The 24,675-nt window shown below is 50.1% G+C and overlaps 1 protein-coding gene across 1 annotated transcript in view; it reads right to left on the reverse strand.

Annotated features, from left to right (window-relative positions):
- The window catches only part of SLC22A3 (solute carrier family 22 member 3), a 77,142-nt gene that overhangs the window by 3,548 nt on the left and 48,919 nt on the right, over positions 1-24,675 (reverse strand). Inside the window, exons 6-9 of the mRNA XM_058660234.1 lie at positions 9,035-9,132; positions 8,701-8,915; positions 2,221-2,329; positions 1,456-1,568 (exon numbers count right to left, since the gene is read on the reverse strand). Of these exons, the coding sequence (XP_058516217.1) occupies positions 1,456-1,568; positions 2,221-2,329; positions 8,701-8,915; positions 9,035-9,132 (535 nt within the window). The remainder of the gene's footprint in view (positions 1-1,455; positions 1,569-2,220; positions 2,330-8,700; positions 8,916-9,034; positions 9,133-24,675) is intronic.

Raw genomic sequence — 24,675 nt, forward strand, 5'->3', positions numbered from 1 at the left:
AGTGATCAGGGCCAAGCCTGTTCTGGGCACCATGAGGTGGCAAGGGCACAAACACGTTACCATCTTTTGCTATGCTTTCCAGGCACATAAGCAGGGAGCTGGTTGGTAGGTGGAGCAGCTGAGACATGAATTGGCACCCAAATGGGATGCCAGAGTCCAGATGGCGGTTCTAGGCACTATGTCACAATGTTGATCTCCACATGTTGAAGCGTTTTGTGAGAGGAGCTCTCACCTACTGGTTCTCACCCACATGCCAGAGGAGTCAGCTCAGGGCCAAAGCTGGGAGTCAGCAGCCCATCCAAGACGGCCACGTGTGCGGTGGGAAGCCAGGTATTAGAGCCCTCACCTGCTGCTTCCTGGCAGCTGGAGTCAGGAGCCAGAGCTGGGCCTCCATCCGGGTACCCTGATGTGGACAACGGGCTTCCTAGGCACTGAGTGTCTGCTCCCAGCATACTCTACTCCTGAATGATGGCTGGCGGAAGTCTTGAATTCCTAACAGTGGGCCTGCCTGGAAGCCAGGTCAAGGCAATCGTAGCACACAGCTGTGGGCCAGGTCCCACTTCTCACCATGGTCCCATGTCCTCCCGGCCCTGAGCCAGATGGGTCACCAACTGTGCCCCAATCCAGACCCTTCAGGCTTGGGGGGCTGGCTAGTTTTACAACCCTTGACTCCTTCGGCTTCCTTGCCCTGGTCTTCCCCACTCCTCTTCTGTCCCTTCCCATCTCTCCCCTCTCTCATTTCTCCTGGAAGCCTCAGTCCTTCACCAGCTACCAAGAGGGCGACGGCCAGGTCCCACGTCTCTCCTGAGCTGGGCATCACATTGGTTTTTAATTCAGAACCTAAACAAAGAAGACTAAACTGAACACTGCTTATCATACCCTTTAATAGAAAATATTGAATAAATATAAAATATAAAATTATTAAAATGACTTAGGATTTTAAGTTTTGTTATAACCTCATTGGTTGCTTCAAATGAAACAGCTGGGGCTGACGCTGTGGCATAGTGGGCTAAACCTTCACCTATGGCACTGGCATCCTGTATGCTCACTGGTTCAAGTCCTGGCTGCTCTACTTCCCATCCAGCTCCCTGCTTGTGGCCTGAGAAAGCAGTGGAGGACGGCCCAAGTCCTTTGGATGCTGCACCCATGTGGCTGACCCAGAAAAAGCCCCTGGCTTTGGATCAGCACCTCCCTGGCTGTTGCGGGCAATCGGGGAGTGAATCAGAAGATAGAAGATCTCTCTCTCCCTCTCTGTAACCCTGCTATCAAATAAAAAGAAAATAAATCCTTAAAAAGCAATTAAAAAAAAGAAAAAGCAGTGAGATGGAAGTGATTAACCCCAGCTCAGTGCGCACGCGGGGGGCTCTGCAGCTGCCAGGGCCGTTGATGAAAGCACGCACACGCACACACGTGTACCCACGCACACAGGCCCGGCACCCAGGAGCAGGCTCTTACCAAAGATGATCAGAGGGAGTTCCAGCCACACGGCTGCCAGCCGGAAGAGCAGGAAAGGGGCAATGATGCCCCCAAAATCACACAGACCGGAGCACAGCGAAACCCCAAAGTTTCTGGAGAACACAAAACTATAGTTTTACATGAAAACTACCTAAACAAGGAAAGTTATCAAAATATGCAGTACTTAGCATAGAAACAAGGCCAACCCTGTTCACTGGTTAGCTTCCACTTGGAAGCCCCCCGCCCTCCGCCATGCTCTGATTATCTCTAAGCGAAGATTCCCATTCTGTCTGTGTCTTAGGGAGGGGGATGCGTAAGCGCCCGGGGCAGGGGACATGGTCGGGGGTGGGGAGAGACAGATGTCCCCTCATCAGCACCTTGACACCCTGCTGGCTCTGGGATACCCAGGCGACCCTGTGGGACTTGGCTTTCCAGCATGGTGTACCCAGGGTGTCTCCAGCTAAGAGGTACAGTGGTGCAGACCTGGGCAGACTCAGAAGAGAGACTACAGACTCAAAGATGAGGAAAGCCTCATGCAGGCTACAAGGCTCAGTGGTTCCAAGTCTAGCACCTTGCCCCCAGACCTCAGCTGCCAACAGAGACACACAACCGTCACCAGCGGTAGCAAACAACTGCTGTCAGCCCAAGCTCCCTTCCCGGCGTGGGCTCAGCCCCGGTCAAGAATGGGAGGACCCATCTCCCAGCCAGCAAGTCAACTGGCTACAGAGTTACAAAGCAGAACTCGCAACGCTAGGTTGGAATTACCGTAAGGTTGTTGGGTACAGTTCTGAATTTACCAAATAGACAATTTCAAAGGCCATGGTTATGCCTAGTCTTCCCAGGGTAGCGACTGTGGTCCTCAACCATGGTATCCCTGCAAACACAGGTTAGGAAGGGAAGAGTCAGAGGCGGAGCACAGCAGCATCGTCTGATGGTGGCCCAGTCTTCATTTTGATAATCTGAAGCACAAAGTGAAGGAGCCTCCCAGTACGTGTGGGCAAACCTCAACAACAGCAACAACCACGCAGTGTTTGAAGGTGCTCGGTGCTTTGGCTCAGCATGGTTGGAATCCAAAAGTCCCTTGTGAGCACTCATCATGGTGAAGACACGTTCTGGGCAGTGCCTCCCGAAGGGCCTGGGTTCTCCAGCCCCTGGTCAGCAGGCGACTTCCGGCTGTGCCCTTGGAAACCACTGCTTCCACAGGGGCCCCTCTGTCCTGTCTCTGCCTACGGCGTTGCTGGGTGTACACAGGGCAGCTGTGCCCAGCAGGTGGCACAACCTCACATGAGCTGCCCTTGACTTCTAAGGCACAGAACTTCCAGGACCCAATCCTCAGAGGGTGCTAAGTGCTAAAACTAAGCTGTTATCTGTGAAAGCTCTGACAGGTGGTAGGACTTCCAGGGGCAAGGGGCAGAGGGCACAGCCCTCCCAGATGGACTGAAGCTGCTCTCTCAGGCCCTGGACAGTTACCCCGAAGCAGGCAAGGCCACCTCTCACACTGTATGTTCTGCACATGGCCACCTGCCTGTCTCTTTTCCTGACCAGCCTTTTAGGATTTAGCACGGAGCCCCGACCAGAAGCCAAGCAGCTGCTGGTACCATGCTCTTGGCTGTGCCAATCTCCAAAACTTTGAGCCCAATTAGACCTCTGTTCTTTCAAAATCTCCCAGTCCAGGCATTTGGCTGCATGAGCAGAAACTGAACTAAGTCAGAAGCACCAGCTTGTCCATGTGTTTAGGCTAAAGTGCAGCACACTGACTCACTTCTTCCCTATCGCCAATCAAGCTCCTTCCCCCAAGACATCCTCCAGAAAGAGCCACATTCTTAAATGCTAATTGTTGATTATCCATTTGCTGGCAAATTTCATTCATTTTTTTCATCTACTTGAAAGGAGAGAGCAAGAGGGAAAGAGGGAGAGGAGAGGTGATCACCCACTTGCTGGTTCATTCCCTCACATTCCCTGTAACAGCTGGGACTGGGCAAGGCCCAAGCGGGAGCTTGGAACTCCATCTGGGTCTCCCACGTGAGCTGTCATTTGGTTCCTTCCAGGATGCAGTAACGGGAAATTGGATCAGAAGTGGGACAGCTTGGACTTGACACCATGTTCTGTTATGGTACGTGGGCATCGCCAAGGCACCATGGCTTCTGGGCCACAATGCTCACTCAAGTTCACCTCCCTTGGGATGCCCCTCCTTTCCTTCACAGGAACCACCGGGAAATACCAAACATTTTCTACTCAATATTTGCTCTTTTGCATCTTAAGTGTAGGAGAAGGGAATCTGGTTGTTCTTTAGTTTTTTTACTCTAAAAAAAAAAAACCCAATGCTTGAATTTGCCTGCTATGAGGACACGTGACTGCATGATCAAGACCGCATCTGCCCTGCGAGGCACAGCCAGGGCCGACCGGCATGCGTCTGGCATTCATCTCGAAACATGGGGACCTACCTTTTGTATGCAGGCAGTGCTCTCTCGGCCCTAAATCATTCTCTTGTCTTCTAGCATCTTCGTGACTAAACACTATTTCTTCAGTTAGTAGAAAAACAGACATGTACAAGAAGGATCAAAGAAGAGAACTAAGCTCGTAGACTGTGTTCTCGTTAGGGAATACTCATCATGTTAAACAAACAAACAAACAGAGGGCAAGCAGAGAAGAGGGTGGTTTGGGATGCCAGCTCAGGGCGGGGAGACAGCACCTGCTGTGAGGGTTGCATCAGGGAGTGAGACACAGCGGAGTGGCGCATGCAGCAGGCAACCAGCTGTCCTACTGCAGAGTGGCGGTCAGCACGTGCCTCCTTTGGTTTTTCACAAACACGGGGATGGGGATGAAGTGCTCTGCCCCTGCTCAGGGGATACACAGCAGGAGCTGTTGCCCAGATTTCCGGGGTCCCAGCATGGGTGCAGCAGCAGAAATGACGGCCACCTGCATCCAGGCCAGGTTCTCTCCTCTTTAAGATGATCGTTTCTACTTGTCCTCTAAAGCAGAGAGATTGTCCATCTGCTGCTCCACTCTCCAATAGTCCCGGCAGCCAGGGCTGAGCCTGGCCAATGCCAGGAGCCCAGGGGCTTCTTCCAAGTCTCCCACGTGGCCCAAGCAGTTGGGTCATCCTCTGCAGCATTCTAAGTTGCTTCAACAAGGAGCTGGGTGGGAGGTGAGGCATCCAGGACTCAAACTAGCACCCATATGGGATGTTGGCACACAGGTGATAGTTCAATTGGCTATGCCATGACATGGGTTCCAGGCTAAATTTTTTTTACTTAAGATGGATTAGTTTTTTTGAAGGGTGGATTTAACGGAGAGAGGTCTTCTATCTGCTAATTCATTCTCTGAGTAGCTGCACTGGTCAAGCTAAGTCAGGGCATCCTCTACTGCTTTTCCTAGGCCACTAGCAGGGAGCTGGATAGGAAGTGGGCAGCAAGGGCAGGAAGCAGAGCCCATTTGGGGTGTAAATGGTTTTATGTATTAAGCCACAGAACCAGCCCCAAGCTAGGTTCTTAAGTCAAGAGTTTCTTGTTACCAAATCAGGGTTGCTGTGGAAGTGTGTTCTACTGAGAAGTTCAATAGCAAGTTTGGAGTACAATGGAGGCTAGGACTGTTTGATAAAGAATCAAACAAAATGTAGGAAACCAAGTACACACACACACACAGTGGAAAAACTTACCTGGTTAACCCAGGTCAATACCTACTTAATTCAGTGAAATGTTCAGAAAGCACTGCTAGGCAGCAGCCCTCACAGACACAGGGTACCCTATTCCAAGCTACCCCTCAACTCCCTTCTGAACAGTACAGTCTAGCTTCTAACTACACGCGGGACAGCAACTCTGGTGAAATATATGAAAAGAGAAGTTCCTGAGGCCCTGTGCTGATTGTCAGCTCAAGGGTGAGAATGACGTCTCAGCAAGTGGAAATGACCCGGCATCTAAGACCTTGGCACACATGGAAGCTTCTGCTCGTCGTATAGGGTGCTAACTTCATGCAGGTAGGCCAGGTTAAAAGTGAGTATTGGGGTACATGTTCAGTGCAGGAGTGAAGTCTCTATCTGGGACAGGTGCATCCCATCTGACTCAGGCCCCAGCTCCCTGCTGCTCATCCAGTTTCCTGCTAATGTGCACCCTGGGAGGCAGCGACAATGGATGGTTGCGTACTTGGGTCTCAGCCTTGGGTCTTGGTGTAGATGGTGGATGTCTCAGTCAGAGGGTGGGAGCTCTCAACTCCGTCTCTCACTCTGTGTGTCACTCTGCCTTTTGAGTAAAATGAAAAATATATTTTAAAGGTTTTTTAAAGTTTGTGCTACAGCCAAAATGATCTTCAGCAGAGTTATATGAGAACGCAGAGAAACAAGGGCCTTCCCAAACAGAGACCCCTGTGAAAACTATCTCTGCTACTGAAGACAAAGCACAACACTGCAGTCTCCTTGGGATGTGCCAGCTGGCAGGGAGTTGGGGATAAAGATAGGGCCACAAAGACTGTTCCTTCCTCCGGAATCCCTCTCTCACACTGAGGAAAGCTGGGTGGAGTGGAGGCCAAGCCAAGGAAGCTGATGTCTCTGCAGAGGCTCATCGGCATGCCACACAGGGACCCAGGGCCCCGCTGATGACGTCAACAGAGGTCCCAGAAGCAGTCTTTCTCATGTTAATCCAGCCCTCCAGGATCTACCCCAGCCCAGGGCCCCTGCTGGCTGGCTGGAAGGGCTGCCAGCTCCAGAGAGGAACCTCTGAGAAGATTTGGAACTCCCTTTAGGGACTGGAAATCTCTTCTTGCCAGGCTGTCATGAACAGCATGTAACTCTGGAAGTCGCCAGCCCGAGAGCAGCAGCAGCGCTCAGACTTGCTAAGAATGGTGGTGAGGCTCCGGCAGGGAAGGGCAAGGGCAGCTGATAGAACTGACCAAGCCGGAAAGCTGCACTTGCCTTGCAGGGTTTCCTGTGACATTGTGTGGTTCTCATCCACCGAGTTATTTCAACACATAGTCAAGCATGCTCACTGGAGGCACAACACACATTCCTTTCCTCCCACTGGGTCTGGGACCAAAGACTTGAAGGGGTAGTGCCCACCATGAAACACTGGCAGCCATCATTCACCATGCTCCCCACATTCTTACCCCCACCTCCATGAGCAGCTACTACTCCGCCCCCATGCCACCCACAAAGACTTGCACCCCAAAGCAAGTATACCACAAGGACAGCAAAAGCGGCAGTGTTCCCGAGCTTTCCATCCTGCTACTTCAGTCACACATATCCAGAGGGTGGAACATACATCTGCCTTGTTCCATTTCCTGTCTCCCTCCTAGTTTAGACTCTCAGGAACATGCGTTGACAGATGGCTGTAGAACACATCTCCAATGCATGCACTATGCTAGGTCAAAGTAGAAGGTTGGACAGTATCTCCTGAATCTCAGGTCTCCCTGAAGCCCCAGGATGTGACTATGTTAGGAAATAGTCCCTGCAGGTGGAACTGGTTGTGGCAACACAGACATAAGCCACGTGGGTGGCTGCAGTAAAGGGATGGCATCCAATACAGGTAAAGATGGCCAGTGACCTGTGTGAGTCAGGAAGCATCCACGTTACCTCGGTGATAGCTTGGGCATTTAGGACCCTGAGAGAATGAATGTCTTGTTGTCAGCCACCTAGTTTATGACACTTTAGTACTGCAGTGGAGGAAGACCCCGGAGATGAGGCCCATAGGAGGCGGAGCGCTCTGCCACTGACCTTCCTGTCACTTTGTTCAAATAGGGGCCACCTGATATTTCCGGAGGTTACGAGCCTTCATCTAATTAATAAGCTCATTTGTAAATACTTGACTCTTATTTAATTAATAAGCTCATTTGCAAATGCCTGAATCTTATTTAATCAATGAGCTCATTTGTAAATGCATGACTCTTCTGCGGTATTGTGAGTTCCTTCCTGGATCCCAGGGGAGCTTCAGAGAAAGGCGACCTTTGTGCACCCTCAAGGACCAGCTCTCCCTGCACAGCCTCATCTGCTGTGACTGAGACCTCCCCTGGGGGACTCCCTGCTGTGTCTCCCGGCAGAGGCCGTCTGGGTTGTGTCACCTGTAACACTGGCATTCTCCTCCCCTCCCCCACTCCCTGGCAGGCAAGCTCAGAAAGAATCACTTGCATAAGCTCCTCCAGATGAACGCAGTCTCCCCACCAGGCTGCCCGCCACCACCTCGGTTCCCAGCATCTCGTCCTCACAGCTGCTGGCTTGCAGCCATGCCAAGTCCCTCCTCCTCTCTTAGGGTTCCTGGATTCCTGGGATAAGGAAGCCCCTGGGCTGCTGAGCCCCCCAAGGTGCCTCCCCCTCAGGGAACTGCTTTCTACTTCGGAAGAGCACTCCTTGATCCTTCTTTTTTGCACATTCACTCCTCACTTCTGCGCAGCTAGCCTGGCCTACTCCTCTCTCCCACAAATTGATGTCCCCCCCAGTTTTTTCCACCTTTCTGGCTATTTCTTACAAAATACTTGTATTAGTTCATCCCTCACATAGCACTGACAGGATTGAAATGGCTAGATCCCCCAAACGGCCAGGGACCTCTTGAAGTCAGGCAGTGGGTCTACCGTCCATCTGCAACCTCCCTGTCAAGCAACAGAGCAGCCGATCAAGAAACACATCAAGCAATGCCAGTTTAACACAAAAGCAAGTCAGCTTGAAGGGCTTCAAAGTGAGGTGGTGTAGCATGCTAATCCTCGGCCTGCAGGGCTGGCATCCCACATGGCTCTGGTTTGAGTCCCAGCTGTTACCCTACTAATTGAGCTCCCTACTTATGTCCTGGGAAAGCAGCGGAGGGGGGCCCTGCACCAATGTGGCATACCCAAAGGAAGCCCCTGGCTCCTGGCTTTGGACTGGCCCAGCATCTGCTGCTGCTGGAGCCACTTGGGGAGGGAACCAGTGGATAGAGGATCGCTCTGTCCCTCCTTTCTGTAAATCTGCCTTTCAAATAAATATAAATAAATCTTTTTTAAAAGTTAACTACTTATACTATGAATTAGATTTAGCATAATGGCCATTTCAGCCACAAACAGACCTAAAAATAGAAAAAAAAAAAAAAAAAGAAGAGAAAGTCTACAGAGCCAATTTCTCATTTTCAACGTGTTCACATTAATGGGCAGAAAGTTGGGTGACGTCACTGGGGCTGACCTGCTGGCAAGCCTGGGATGGCAGGATTGGTCTCTGAAGGACACACGGCTCCCTGCCCTTGACTGTTTTCTCAAGTTTCCTGACTAGCAAACAGATCTGGGGGAAGTTACCTTCTGGTAAGAATGCAGTGACCAGGCACGCCACTCCTGCCACCACATTGCTGGCAGCGAAGGGGAGGCGCCGTCCCAGGCGCTCGATGGTCAGTAAGATCAAGAGGGCTCCTGGCAGTTCCACGACGCCCGAGATGAAAAAGTCGATATAGAGGTTGCCTCCTACGATGCCCAGGCGCATGACAAGCCCTTGGTACACCACGGCGCTGGTGAACCTGCAGCAACATTGGGAAACCCCAAAGAACAAGTGAGAGAGAGCTGGAGCCTGATGGGGAGGGAAGCACACGTTGGAAATTTGACACAAGTGTTTAAATCCATCATAACTCACACTTACCACGCAAACATAAGGATAAGTGTGCACTTCCTCATTTGGGGAGTTCTCACCAGATCTAAAAAGGATGGGTTACTGACCTCCTCGTCCGTAACAGTGATCTACACAAGAGAAGCACGGTTCAGTACAGTACACAGCACAGGACAGACGCATCGTTAACCAGATTTAAAGCAACAACTCCAGACCGCCTGTGGAACTGACCCAGGCCGTCAAGCCTGGAGGGGGAGACTTGATCTGCCGGCGTGGTGGTCAGGGCAGATTCACAAATAAATGTGCCATTCTGTTCCTAAGAAAAGTGCAGTGGGCATGGAAAAAATGACCTGTGCTAAAGTAACACGTGAACATGTGTTAAATCGGGGGGAAATAAAACTGTGTAACTGGGCAAGTGGGCAACAGACCAAGCAGGTCTTTATGAAAATCCTCACTCCTGTTTTCCTAAAAAAAAATGTATTTATATATTGGGAAGGCAGAGAGAGCCAGAAGAGAACATGATCCGTCTTCTAAGTGCTGGCTCTTTCCCCAAATGACCACAAGGCCAGGGCTTAGCCAGGCTTCCCACATGTGTGCAGGACCCCAGACACATGGGCTGTTTGCTGCTGCTGCTTTTCCAGGTACATTAGTAGGGAGCTGGATTAGAAGTGGAGCAGCCAGAACTTGAATTAATGAACATGTGGGATGCCAGCTCCTCGGGAGGCAGCTTAACACACTCTACCATTCTATCAGATTTTGAGGTCTGAACCCTCAAATCTTGTTTAACAATGTATTGTTGAGTGCAAGATACTCAAGGTAGTGAGTCTCACATCTTTGAAATCTAAGAAAATTAGCCCTTTTTTATTTGGCCCTTCCATTCTTTTTTTTTTTTTTAAGATTTATTTATTTTTATTGCAAAGCCAGATACACAGAGAGGAAGAGAGACAGAGAGGAAGATCTTCTGTCTGATGATTCACTCCCCAAGTGACCACAACGGCTGGAGCTGAGCCGATCCAAAGCGAGGCGCTCTTCTGTGTCTCCCACATGGGTACGGGTTCCCTGGAGACCTCACTGGCTGGAGATTGTGTTGTGACACCGAGAACAGTGGCTGGTGTTCAAGAAGCATCTGTGCAATTACCAAATATTGAAGCAAAAAGCTAAGTGGCACAGGCCATGTCTGCTCCTTCAGGGTACTGCCCTGCTTATGTCCTTTATAAAGACAGGACCCGTTTCCGTCTGTCCACTCCAGACCTGGCCCAGATGGAGTAGAAATCCAGGCAGATTTCCCAAGCCTTTAAGCCGAAAGTTTCTCCAAGAAGAAGTCGCAAGATTGTGACCTTGGGCAAATTCCCACTGCATCACATTCAGAGAGTCCAGCTAGGTTAGACTTCACACGACATTTGCATCAGTGAAAGTCACACACACACACCAAACAGGTGCCTCCAGGTCACTGTGCTTCCCTGAGCCTTCTCGTTACTGTACTTCCTCTTCACAGACACATATAACCCCTACATCGGACTGACAGGGAAGCAATGTACGGCTTTAGCTACATAGGGGAGGACACACTAACGCTGCACCTTAAAACCAACACCAGTGAAGCAGCAACAATTCCCATGACAGTGCCTGAGAAAGACTGTAGGAACATCATGATGACAGCACTTGAAATCCTTTCTTCCAGATTCTTTTTTTTTTTAAGATTTATTTATTTTTATTGGAAAGTCAGATTTCTAGAAGAAGGAGAGACAGAGAGAAAGGTCTTCCATCCTCTGATTCACTCCCCAGTTAGCCTCAACAACCGGAGCTGAGCTGATCCGAAGCCAGGAGCCAGGAGCCAGGAGCCAGGAGCCAGGAGCTTCTTCCTGATCTCCCACATGGGCACAGGGTCCTAACACTTTAGGCCATCCTCCACTGCTTTTCCAGGCCACAAACATGGCGCTGGATGGGAAGTGGAACAGTCAAGACACGAACCGGTGCCCATATGGGATGCTGGTGCATTCAAGGTGAGAACTTTAGTCACTAGGCTACAGTGCTGGAACTCTTCCAGATTCTTTATCAAGCACACAGCACCATTGTCCTTCCCTGCAGATAGCCTACTGTGTAACCAGTCCTCTTCCCTCTGAAGAACACACTCCATAGAACTCGTGGGAGGCCCATTCACAGTCATCTAGCCTCCTCTCCAACCATGGGTGACCCTGCGACATGGCTGTGGATGTCGCTAGCCAGACTCACAGCAGGAAAGGAGAGAGAGTTGCTGTTTGGAAGCTTGTTGCTCAGTGCAGGTATCCGGGGAAAGGTGCCTCCCGGCTGGACAGGGCACAGGGCTGCCTTGCCAGGCTCCTCTGCACTGTCTGCTCGCCCTTGCATTCCACCCAGGATGTGTGCGCCATTAGTGGTGACGTGTTCTCCATCACAAGAGCATTGTTTCCAACTTCCTCAGGTGGATTAGGCTCCCTGGACCACTCTCCCGGGCGCCTTCTGCAGCATGTCCCTGCACGGGAAGGTCTCCATGTAAATCACCGTGGAAGAGCAGCCAGGGTCAGCCCGAGCACTGGGGGCTTTCACTGCGAACACTCAGCCCTCTCTTTGTCGTTAGCACGCCAGGGCACCACCACTCCTCCCTGAGGGTACCTAGGGCACTCAGGCACACGCACCTGCCCACCTGCACACAGGCAGTGGCCAACCCAGAGGCTCAGAAGAGGCAATTCATGCTGTAATGCAGGATGAGAGCTGGTTGTTTTGTTTGTAAGATTTATTTACTTGAAAAGCAGAGAGAGACAGAGAGAGAAAGATATCTTCTCTCCATAGATTCACTCCCCAAATGGCCACAGGCCACAAGAGTTGGGCCTGGACCAGTCTGAAGCCAGGAGACATTCTTGAAATCAAGCTATTCCTGGCTCTCACAGACACGTGTGAGGACCTGCAGGGTACAGCAGGGCGGAGAGCAGGTAACATGCAGGATTGCAGCCACTGACCCCGCTGTGGGCCACCCATGTCCTGGACGGAGGCCAGAGCAAAGGGGCCAGGGGTCTCTGGCCAATCACCTGGCATTCACAAAAATGCCACATTACCTGGGGGGAGTTTCAAAAGTGTCATTATTGTCAGGCGTGGTAGCCAAGTAGTAAGGCGTCGGTCTCACAAAAATGTCATTATTATAGAGTAAATAAAACATTGACAATGACAGAGGTCTGTATTCAATCAGCCACAAATGATGCTTCATACACCAGGTTCCTGTGAATTCCAATGTCCTGTACCACTGTTGTCTGGTCATATTTTAAGTTGAGGCATGAGGTTATGTTTACAGCCCTGGGACTGAATGGCCCAAGTGGCCAGGGCTGCCCTGCTGGCCAGGGTGGGGCCCGATCACCCGCACCCCAATGCTGTGTGGAAGAGATCCTGCACTCTGCCTGGAGGGGCCCCTCCTGTGCCAAGAACTCTGCCCAGCTCAGCACAGCAGCCCGGGGCCTCCCGGCTGGAGTGCAGCCCAGTGTGAGCAGAGGGTTATGAGCTGCAACTGGGACCCATACTGGCACGATTCTTCGCTGCTCTCAATCTCACTCCTGCAGGGGAGAGCACGCATGTGCATGGAGACAACACACCCTCTCAGCCCTCCAACTCCAACCACGGGGACTCAGAACCCAGGCAGAAAAACGCCCAGCGTGCTGTGCGCAGGTTGGGTGAAGCATCTCATCTAACCCTAACCATAACCATAACCGTAACCCTCTGGCAGCATCGATGCCAAGGACCACTACAGAGACAGTCAAGCTGTAAACACCAAACTAAGAAAGAATGGTCCAGAAAATGTTCACTTTCTGTGAGCAGGTATACTGAGTCGGCTAAACCGCTGGGTAGCTGAGGGCAGTTCGGGGGCTCTTGCCTCCGATTTAGAATTTTATTAAATTCCATAGAGTGAAATGAGCATTGGAGCAGCTCTGTGTGAGATTGTATTTAAAACAGAAATAAGCTTCACAACCTGCAATACAGCCCCACTGATGTTTACAAAACTCCCGTGCCAAGCTCCTAAGTTTACCACTGCGCATGATTCAAGCCTCTCGCAAATACATAGCGTCTCCCTCCCCAACACGGAACACCACCTTTCAGACAGAACTTCCCTTTGTTCTGGCTCCAATGAAGCTTCCCGTACTGACCGAGAACACCAGCCTTGCCAGACAAACCTGGCACGTCCTGCTCACCAAGATCAGCTCCAGAATTTCAATGTTTGCGTGAGTGAATTCAAACGAACTGATGCCACACACCCCAGCCCATCCCGACACACATGCCTTCTGAGTGCTTAGGCATCATTCCCACATTGGCATCCTCGCTAATAGCACATGCACCTGCCTCCCTGCCCTGCCCTGAGCTGGGGGCGGGGCAGGGCTCTCCTTTGCTCAGTGGAGCAGAAGATTCCAGCATAGTGCTGTCCTGTCTGGCCCACATCCTACTTGGCAGGTGTTTCCTACTAGGGCCTGGGCACGCAAGGCTCTTCTGCTGGGCTCTGGGCAACAGCACTTTCCACGCAGGCCAAGGACAGCCAGGGAAGCATTAGGCCCCAGTCACCCAGCTGCTCAGGGCGAGAGAGAGTGAGGCCAGTCCAGGACGGTGCACTCGGGGGCAGCCACGGGGCTGTTCCTGTTTCCTGCCCCAGCCAGCCTCCTCTGGGGTCATCTCCTCTTCCTTCCTTCCTACCACCCTTGGCAGTCTCTCCACAAGGCGTGGCTCTTGTGGCTGCACCCACTTCCCACCCTGCCCGGGCCCTGTCCACTGCCTGGCCTGGGAGGGCCCCAGCCGCTCTTGGCAGCTTCTCTTTGCCATGGCTACACAAGTTTCCCTCCTCTGGCTGCAGACTGCCTCCTGCTCTCAGGGTGCAGGAAAGCCGATGTTTCTCTCGCTGGGAAACAGGTTTCGACAGGAACCTTAACCATTACATTTGTTGACTTTGGCTGGTTCATTTTCTTTAGCAGTTCTAATGATAAGAATAGAAATGCATTTGTCCCCTGAAGTCATTTCTCAAACTAACTCGAACATTCTCAGTCATTGGCTTCCTTTGAACGGGGCACACATGAGCATTATTTGCCAAATCATTGTGGGTGCCCCACCCCTGCTCGGGCCTCTGCTCGGTCCCTCACCGTGGCCGGAGCCACCTCCCCAAGTCCACCAATGAGCTGGGGACACAGAGTTATTGAAGTCTGTCTTCTAGAATCTAACTTTCTCTGCCACGGTCAAGGCAGTAGCCACAGGGACACCTAGATTAAAGGGTGGGGACCTGGGTGACGAAGAGGAGAGCTCCTGAAAACCCACAGGACATGGACAAGAACTCAACCCAGGATTTGGAGCCATGAGGATTCTGGTGGTGTTTATGACACATATAATTAGTCTGTCCCTGACTGATAAAGAGTCTCACTTTCTCAAGTTTGGTAATATAAAAAACCACATCTTCTTGACAACATGCTAAAGACTAAGTTTCTATTTAGAAGTAAGTAAGTCAAGGCCTAGTGCAGTAGCCTAGCAGCTCAAGTCCTCGCCTTGCATGCACCAGGATCCCATATAGGTGCCGGTTTGTATCCTGGTGGCCCTGCTTTTCATCAAACTCCCTGCTTGAGGCCTGGGAAGGCAGTCGAGCACGGCCCAAGGTCTTGGGACCCTGCACTCGTGTCGGACATCTGGAGGAGGTTCCTGGCTCCTGGTTTCGGATTGGCGGAGTTCCAGCTCATGCAGCCATTTGGGGAGTGAATCAACAGATGGAAGATCTTCCTCTCCATCTCTCCTCCTCTCTGTATATCTGGCTTTCCAATAAAAATAAATAAATCTTTTTTAAAAAAGAAGTTATTAAGTCTACTACATTAGATTCTGAAAAACACTGATTTTTATGGCTTTGTTTCTTACAATTAATTTGTCCTTGCCTTACAATTGTACCGTTAAAACTCCCCTAAAAGCAAAGAAAACCATTTCAGTCACATGATAATTTGTGAGGCACTCACCCATTAATCAGATAGATAAACCACAGAAGCCTGACCCCAGAGCAGAGAAAACCCAGGCCGGAGCTGGCCCTCTCTGAGGGTGCAGCTGCAAGCCGACACTCTGCCTTGTGGGCCACAGCAGGTGAAACCTCATCCCAGAAGATCCAACGAAGAGACAGGTGCCCCTGAACAGGCACGCTCTCCTCTGACACTTACGAAGCGCGCTTGTCTACACAGTCAGCGCTGAGGGAACGCACTGCAGATTCTTAACCTCATGTTTTCAAGAAGTCCTCGCCTCATTCGGGACACAGTCTGTGGGATGTGACTCCACTGGATGTTTTGTCTGCTTCTTGCTAAAAGTCCCCCTGCCACTTTCCTGAGTGTTCTGCAGCACTAACCCTGAGCTCACATGGCTGGTTTCTTATTGCAACAAATATTCGTCTATCCATTAGTTTTTTATTAATGATCAGCTTTTCTGACCTGGAGTTCAAGCTGCATATCTTTCATAAAGCCGTCAGAATCAAAATGCCCAGAATGGTTTTCAAACACTGCTCAGGACACTCAATCTGCTCATTCTATTGAACATCTACATGATGGAAGTCTTTATGGCTGAGTAAACACTTATTAGCGGAAAGGGGAAATGAAAATAGTTCAAAAAAACAGACAAAAAAGAAGAAAGAAAAGCCACTGTAGAGAACTGGAGAAGGTATGAGGCATACTGCATGCACGTGGGAAGGCGTTTGTGGAGGTGATGCAGACGTGGCTTAACAGGTGGATGACCGCTGCAGCCTGTGCTTAACAGGTGCATGGCCGCTGCAGCCTGTGCTTAACAGGTGGATGACTACTGAAGCCCGTGCTTAGCAGGTGGATGGCCGCTGCAGCCCGTGCCTTTCTGCTGGGTCTGTGTATGAACAAATGGAGACAGCCGAGTATGCCGCAGTGCTGAGCAGGGTACTTGGTGGAGCCGCTATGCTAAAGGCTGTGCACGCCCCTCCACTCCATCCAGAGATGCAAGTCACCCACCTTGGAAAGCCTGCTGGACTGTGCAGCGCTCATGTGGAGAAAACACCACAGTTCTGAGCAAGCTTCCTGGATTGGAGGCCAGATGCCTGCTGCTCCCTCATGAGCATGTGGCAACAGCCCGCAAGCAGAAGGAACTGCCACCACAGGTGTACCCATTAGCCTACGGTCCACACTGCCAGAGCACTCGGCCTCTGTGCTGTCATGCTTGCCTGCTGCCTCCCGGCAGTGTGTTCCATCCCTCCGGCCACTCTTCCTGCCCCGCTGAGTCCCTTCCCCAGCTGCGACACTCGTGTTCCACAGACGAGCTTTGAGAAGGTGTGAGGCAATGGCAAGCCCTGCCTCTTTCCCCAGAGTAAAGGCCAGTCTAAGAGCAGACTAGAGTGAGCAGAGCTTCGTTGCATTCATTAAAAAAAAAACAAGAAGCAAAAGTTGTGGTCCCCACTTTCCCCAAGGCCAGTGTCCTCTCGGGCACCTTGCAGTAGGTGCATTTGCCACGTTGAGGAAGGCAGCCTTCCTCTCTCTCTCAATTCGGTTTCCTTTTCCTCTGAAAGAACCAGATGTGAAGGAAAAGAACAAAACATAGGCGAATGCGGTTTGTTCCAAAGAGAGGGACACAGCTGTCTCAGGGGTGAGGGAGTCAGACGTCCTGTTGGCACCTGCACGGGGACAAGTGTCTGCACAGCCCAGATGTAGCTCCTCCAGCTGCCCGCTGTGAGGCCTTAGTCTTCGCCCTTCCTAGCAGGCAAGGGGTTAGCATCTGTCTCCCCTTTATTGTCTTCCCAGGTGGGACCTTGATAGACTCAACATCCACGCGCTCCCTCTGTTACTGCTTAGCTCCCCTTCCTCCCATGCTTAGCTGCAGCCCAACAGCATATCCGTGAGCACAGATGTGTGAGCCAGCACTGGCGAATTCAAACAGATTGCACCTGCTCTCCAGGCTGCATCTCTTCTTAGGATGAGTTCATGAAGAAAGGCATTTTTCCTGGTGGGTCAGAGAGGAAGCAAGTGGTGCTGCCATGGCAACGGCAGCTCTGGATTAGCAACAAGGCCAGCCCTGGTGTCAGGGACGCTGTCTGTGCAGGGCTCTGGATGTGGTGCTCAGCATTGCCTTGGCTCAGGGATGCAGCACTTTCTCAATAATTCACAGTAGGAGAGCACAGCAGTCAGGCTGCGCAAGCATGGCAGAAAGAAAGGAAGCACGTGGGAAGGCTGGCCATCACTCAGATAGAGCAGGATGACTTCTAAGGGAGGGCTTCGAGGGCCATTTTCTTGGCAAATGCGCACAGTGGAAAAGGAGACAAGTGGATTCCCTCCTCTATTCTGTTAGACACAGACCCAGCATGAAGTTAACTCAATCAGGCGCTTTCACCATTCCCACAAAAGAGAGCAAACCCAGCCTGCGTGGCTTGTTTTGTTTCATGTTTTAATATTTTGTTTGCAATAGCACCAAGGCCCGGGTGAAAGTCAAAAGCTTCTTTGTATCAACAAGAAGGGTCAGGGAACTGGGTTGCAGAGGGACTTGCTCTAAAGGGCCAAAGGGATGAGCCTGCTGGTCCCCCGCTTCCATCACTGCACTAAACACCTCTGAAAGTCGCTGGGCACGCTGGGCTGCCTCTCCCACTCACAAGCTTTGAGACCCACTTGCAGGGGTTGCTGGACTCTCAACAGCACGGGCAGAGAAGAGGAAGGACTCTGACTACAGCCTGCCTAGCAATGGAGCTCTTCCTACAAGTGGACGAACCAGCAGGAGTGGTGATGAGGAAGGGAGACAGGGCACCCCTGGGTCTTCAGTGGTGTGCCCAGCAGACTGTAGGACTCATCGAGAACCTGGGCTGCCAGCAGCAGCACTTCCAGAAGGAGCAGGTGCCAGTCACCGGGACAGTGAAGTATCCTGCTCTAAGATAGCAAACTAGGGAAACCAAAGTGACAGATTTAACTTGCTAGAAGGGACAGGCAGAAATGGTGCTGCTTGCCAGGCCCAGTCCATCAGGCTCGATTTCAGGATCTAGATAAGAAACAGAGTGGAAACCAGGCTCTGAAGAGGCCAAGGACAGACAAGGGAGTGTGATGGGTGCAGCAGGGGCCCAGTCGCTTGCATCTGACACTGGCAAGGAACAGTGGGCATCCTCCTCAGTCAGACCAGCACTCCTGGTATCTCCTGCTGGGCACCAGGATCTGCTTAGGGGCTGGAGGCCAGTGAAGCTTGCATGTGGAAATCTCTGATGTCTTTCTGTTAGCGCTAGTGCAAAGGCGAGGAGTGGGTGGCTAGCTCCCTCCAGCCTTTCAGTCTGTGTTCACACTGCAACCTCCACACATGCCCCAGTGCTAAGCAAATGGGTACAGCCGGTCACCCTCCAAGACAGTATGTCTGTCTATCCATTGGCTGGCCTGGTTTTCGTCAAGGCTGTCAGCCTTTCGAGATGTCATCCGACACTGGGAGTGACTGAAAACAGAACAATCCTATCCCAATCCTGCCGAGTGCCTTCTTTCTACAGCTCTGCTGGATGTTCCTCAAGCTTGAACTTGGGTTTAAAAAATAGTGGAGATGTTGACAAACGCAGGAGCTAGTTATTTCAAGAATCAGGAGGAGGGGTTTGAGAGAGTAGAGAGAAGGCCTGGCCCTTCCCTCCACAGTTGCTAGCTCAAAGTGCTGCTCCATGAGGCACCTGGCAGTACACAATCTCACTCGTCAAGGCCTGGGACGTTTGGATGTCTAATACATTCAAAACCATAGTAAATTCTGGAATATCCTCCTCTCAATATTTGTCTGAGTTGGGCGGGAGCACACTGCCCTGGAAATTGTTGGGCAAAATGGTGCATAGTGGAAGACATGTGCTGCTAGTCGTCCACCTTGGGAACTGCACCCAGTGCTGTTGCCATCCTCTGATGTTACCATTCACCAGAGCTGTTTTGATGCCTACTTCCCTGGAGCATGTGCAGGGAATTTTATGTAATACAATCTTAATTCCAAAACAACTGAAGACATCAAAAGGAAAGAAATACCTTCGAATACAACTCCTTCAGCGAACTTAGGTTATTTACAGAAATAGTATTAGTGAGTTAACTCTTGGCTACAGGATGTCCCTTTTATGTCCCTATAATAGTGAGTATTAGTGAGTTAACTCTTGGCTACAGGATGTCCCTTTTATGTATCTCAGCCCTCCTGGCATTTTATTTTTCAAACGCATTAAAGAATATGGCCTAGTGGCTAAATCTTCACCCTGCATGCACTGGGATCTCAGATAGGTCCCAGTTCATGGCTGCTCCACTTCCCATCCAGCTCCCTGCTTCTGGCCTGGGAAAACAGTAGAGGATGGTCCAAAGCCTTGGGACCTGCACCCGTGTGAGAGACCAAGAAGAAGAAGCTCCTGGTTCCTGTTTAGAACTGTCTCAGTCTGGCTGTTGCAGCTACTTGGGGAGTAAACCAGTGGACGAATGATCTTTCTGTCTCTCCTCTCTGTAAATCTGTCTTTCCAACAAAAATAAATTTAAAAAAAGACTACCACAGATGAAAGCTAGTATGACAGTATCCATATTGCAATTATAATTTATATTAGTCACGTTGAAGATAAGGCCTTTGCCAATAGCACTGGCAGCCTTTACCCTGCAAAGCGGAAGTGAATGAAGACTGGCCTCTGCTAGCGGAAAGCTCTGGATGATACTTCCGCAAGATTCCTCCCAACATCCTTTATGATTTTCAAGACTTCTTCGTCCCTGACGTGGGACTGATCTGAAGCCTTCTCAGGCTCTATTCTTTGGAGGATTTGAAACGAATCCCAGGCAGAGACCTTTTTGACATAACACCACCACGACTGACTGACATTTTGCATTGCTCTAATACAATGCTCCAGGCCAGAGAGCACATAATATAAGGAGTTCTACTTGGCTCAGGACTCTGGTTGTTCGAAGATCCAAGCAGTATTGTGCCAATGTCCTCGTGGGGTTTCTGGCTGCACCGCGACTCCACAGGCAGGCAGAAGGGAATTGACTGCACACGAAAGAGGCCAAGTGTGTGGATGGCCCCAGGACCAATCCAGCCCGTGAGAACAGAGCCCTCTCACACGGCCCTTAATCCACTCACAATGAGAAGGCCAGCAGCTACTGTCCTCGTACCAGCTCCCACCTCTGCCTCCACGTGACCCTGGAGACCAAGGTGCTAACATAAGAGCCACTATGGACAACCAAAATAATGTACTGACTCCTACTGTGGCAATGGAATCAGTACTGCTAATCAACTGTGTGAGTTAGCTCATAGATAGCAATGGTTCATACAGCCAGCCTGACTCCCACGCCATCCTGGTGGGCATTGTAAAAGTCAGAATCATGCTGTGGAACCCTTCTTAAAGGAAGAGAAATCATGATTATATAAAAAAAAATCCCCCTTTGAAAGGAATCATCAGAAAGAGATATTTCCAAAGCTGGAAAGCCCTAGCAATTTAGGGTTTTGTCACAGTTCATTAGGAAGGAAAAGGAGTAGTTATGAAGAGTTAAAAAGTTCTCTGATAACAAAATAATCCAGATTCATCTGACACTTTCAAAGGAGGTCTAATATTTTCTGTATTAGAACTACAACAAAGAGTGGGCTCATGTTGGGCATGAGCCCACAATGGTCAGGAAGGCATTAGAGGTCTCCCTGCTAGGTGGTAGGGACCCACTCCTTGAGCCATCATCACTGCCTCCCAGGGTCTGCTTTGGCAGGAGGCTGGAGGCAGGAGCTGGAGCCAATTGAGCTCCAATGTGGAATGTAGATCCCTTGAGGGCTAGCCTAAAACATCAGGCCCTAGCATTTCACTTTAATGGGCATGAACAATAAACTGATTCCAACCAAAACATCACCAAATATGGACAGAATTCTGCAGTATCCGTGATCCTTATGTTAACTGGAGTTGCAATCTAAGATTCTCCATCTGCACAGGCCTCATAAAGACAAGAGGTGCAAGGGATGGGGAGAAGAGAGAGACTGGAAGCACATTCTACCTGCCACGAGGCCAAAGCAAATGACCATTGCCAAACCCAACACCAGTAGAGCCCGGAAGTGTTTTCATCCCCTGGAAATGAGGGAGAGGATGTAAATATTTTCCAACAATAACCCAATCCACCACACTGGATGCTCTCTGGACAACCAAAATAATGTGCTGACTCTTACTGTGGCAATGGAATCAGTACTGCTAATCAACCGTGTGAGTTAGCTCTGGCTGCAAGCCTAGGCACGCCCACCTCTGCAGCACCCTGGGATAGAACTCTCAGCCCTGAGCAAATGGCCTACGTGATCAGCTGCCACAGCTCTGCCTGAATTCTGCAGTAGTTCTTTTCCCACGTGGAAGGCACAAAGCTAACCAGGGAGAAGCAGTGTTGGAGCAGCTGGTGAGAGAAAGAAGGCTGTTAAAAGCTCTTCTGCTTCCCAGAGCATGCGCTGAACCAGTATTCTTCCACGTTTGCGCTTCTGGCCCAAGCAAGTCAGGTGGTCAAGCTTGAGTCTGACTGGGAAGGGCAACACCCATCAGCAAAGGACATTGCAAGTCATTCACACATTTGCTTACACATTTGATTACAGATGACACCCTCTCATGATTCAAAAGGTCACTAAGAAACAGTCCTGACTCTGCCACTTAGCATTGGACCGCCCTTGGCATCACAGGTGCGGGCAGCCCAGGCCCTTCCCATCCCTCCTCTGTTTTGACAAGCACATCCCTCTTCCCCAGTGTCTAGGACAGTGGCCATTCCACAGATGAGTCTTGCCTCTGAGGACACAGTCCATTCCCACATGAGGGATAGCTGTGAATGCTCCCAAGAGCGATGACGCCCTACCATATAGTCATCCCTATGCTAGAGCTACCGTAAACCCACCAATAATGTGGCTTTTACTATTTGAAGTATATTGTAAGCATGTCTTAAAAATGAGACAGCATACATGCTAAATGCCTGGGAGTCACCACTCTAGGTGTATAAGTTAATTTTCTTCTTCTTTTTTTTTTTTGTCTTCTTGTTTCTGGGGGAGGGGAGATACAAGGGGAAAGACCATGCCCAGCGTCCGAACCAGCTCAGTAGCTAATTCTCCTGCATTGGACAACCATCCACTATTAAATTTAATCGATTATTTGATTTAACTGTACAGGGTTCCAACTTCTGGACCCCTCTTTGCAGCAGAACACAGTGACACTGTAGGGGTGCTCAGAGATCCTGAGGCCCTGACAGGCATTTCTACCTGCTAACTATTAACAAACCAGAAGCCAGCAGCCAAGAATTTGGACAAATGGAAGCCCATGGACACTGATGCCAAGAGACTGAATTTGTCCACCAGTGAAATGAGAAAACATTTGTTATTAATAGAACTGAGATGACTTGCGGAGCAACCAGCCCTCAGATACTCCAGCTGGTGGGATGCTGGGTCAAACCCAACACATTCGTTTCCTCTCCATCTTCTCCCCGTTTATTAGAGCCCTGGCATGGCTTTAATCCTAGTTTTAGGATGTCTCCTGTAGGCTGAAGCATCCCTGGGTAGTCTTAAATTAGACCCACAGGCTCCCCTGAAACATACCAGGCACTTTGTGCCTGCAATAGGATATCAGGTGGAAAAGAACTTTCTGAAGACTGGAGCTCTTAGAATAAGTTGCCACAGCTCTTAGGGTTGGGGCCGGAACTGTGGTATAGTGGGTAAAGTCCTGGTGGGTCCCAGGATTCACTGGTTAGAGTCCTGGCTTCTCCATTTCCAATTCACCTCTTTGCTAATGTCCTGGGAAAAGCAGTGGAAGCGGGTCCAAGCACCTGGGCCCCTACCACCCTGGAAGAAACTCAGACCTGGCCATTGCACCCACATGGGGAATGAACTAGCGGATAGAAAACCTCTTGTTTTCTCTGTCTTCACTCTCGTTCTCTGTAACTCTGCCTTTCAAATAAATAAATCTTTCTAAAAATTTTTCCAAGGCTGCTCTTCGTCAAACCAGCTGCTTTCAAATCAATTCTAACCTCTTTGCCCGCAATGAGGATGAGATGCAAATTGGAGAGATCTTAGGAGATGAGGCAGCCCACACAATAACAACGTCTAAACATGAGGCTTTACAGGAAAGGAGACTGGGAACACTGCTGTTTGCCCTGGGCCTGGGCGACCTTGAGATTGTGTTTTGAGAGAAGAATCCGGGCTGATACGGAAATTGGAAGGCCTCATGCTGATGGAGCCCTGACATGGGTGTTACTGATTAGATTCACCAAAATGTGAGTAATGGTTTTAAGTCGTGCTTGTTTCTGAGCGATACCAGGATCCTGCTTTGATCTGGGTGCAGGGAGTTCAAGTCCATCATCTGCACTGCTGACCAGTATTTCCAGGTCACTACAAAGATACATTCTGTACACTATTACGCCTTGTGGAGACACAAAGACCTTTGAGATGGAAAACTGTGGCTTGGACTAAAGAACAACTGAATTCAACTATTATCAAGATGTTTTAAGCTGAAATATTAACTTCTTTAAAAATGTTCTTTATTGCATTTGAAATTTATTTTATTTCTTTGAAAGGCAGAGTTAAATATGGAGAAGGAGATACAGAATGTTCCATCCGTTGGCTTACTCCCCAAATGGCTGCGATGGCCTGGGTTGCACCGGACTGAACCCAGGAGCCAAGAGCTGCTTCTGGATCTTCCACAGGGTGCAGGGGCCCTAACACTGGGAGCCCAGGCATATTAGCATGGAACTAGATCAGAAGTGGAGCAGCCAAGACTTAGCTGGCAACCCTATGTGAGGCCAGCATTGCAGTCAGTAGTCTCACCCATTAGGCCACAACGCCAGCCCCAATCCTTACATTTTTTAAGACAATAGTTTCACTTCTCTGCTTATTTTGTACGGCCAATCAAAAAGGTTGAGTTAGGTAGGCTCTCTATGAAGATATTTGTTTTAAAAAACTAAAGAACCCTTGAGCAGACAGGTTATTCCAAGTTGAGACTGGGACTTAAGAAGATATGCTTGAAAAACAGGTCACATCAAGAAGCAATGGAGGGGTCAGAAACTCCTGGACTATTGGCGGGATTCGAACACACACACAACAGGCTTCGTCTGCCCAGGGCTGGGGTACTTGGAGCACTGACAAGGAAACTAACCAGAAAATCTGCAAAGAAGTGAGACATATTCAGTGTTTCCACCTAGGAGTTCGGATTTTAAAAACAAGGCATAAGAAAAACACAGAACCTGTCGACCACCTTTGGAGGGCAAAGGGAAGCAGTTCATTCTTTCTGAAAACAGGGAAAGGATTAGCACGTGTTCTGCATTTTCTCTGTGAACCCCCTCTCAGGTCACAAGAGTGGATGGAAGTCAGTTTTATTTACCAAATATTCTAGTAACAAATGAAGAAATTAGGATAAAGTAGCATAGTGTGATTTTGCAACCCCTGATGAGTAAAGCAATTCAGGCAGTGGCTTTCAGGGACAGCAAATGTCCCAAGTGGTGAGCAGGCCCTGGGCACCCCTCCATGGAAACGGTGGAGCCATTTGTGAACTTGAACCCAATTAAGCTCTGGATGTAACCATCAAGTTACTACTGACTGTGAAAAGACAGGGGCCTGTTGAAGGATCCCAAGGGATGTCACTACCAACATTTAGAGTTTGGAAAACCACAGCCAAAAAAAAAAAAAAGCCACAGGATTCTTCATTCCTAAAGTGTGAGGAAGAGAAAAAGAAAAGGAACCCACGCACTTCAAGAGAGGAAGAC

Source organism: Ochotona princeps, chromosome 1 (genome assembly GCF_030435755.1).
Source record: "Ochotona princeps isolate mOchPri1 chromosome 1, mOchPri1.hap1, whole genome shotgun sequence".
Classification (NCBI taxonomy): Eukaryota; Metazoa; Chordata; class Mammalia; order Lagomorpha; family Ochotonidae; genus Ochotona; species Ochotona princeps.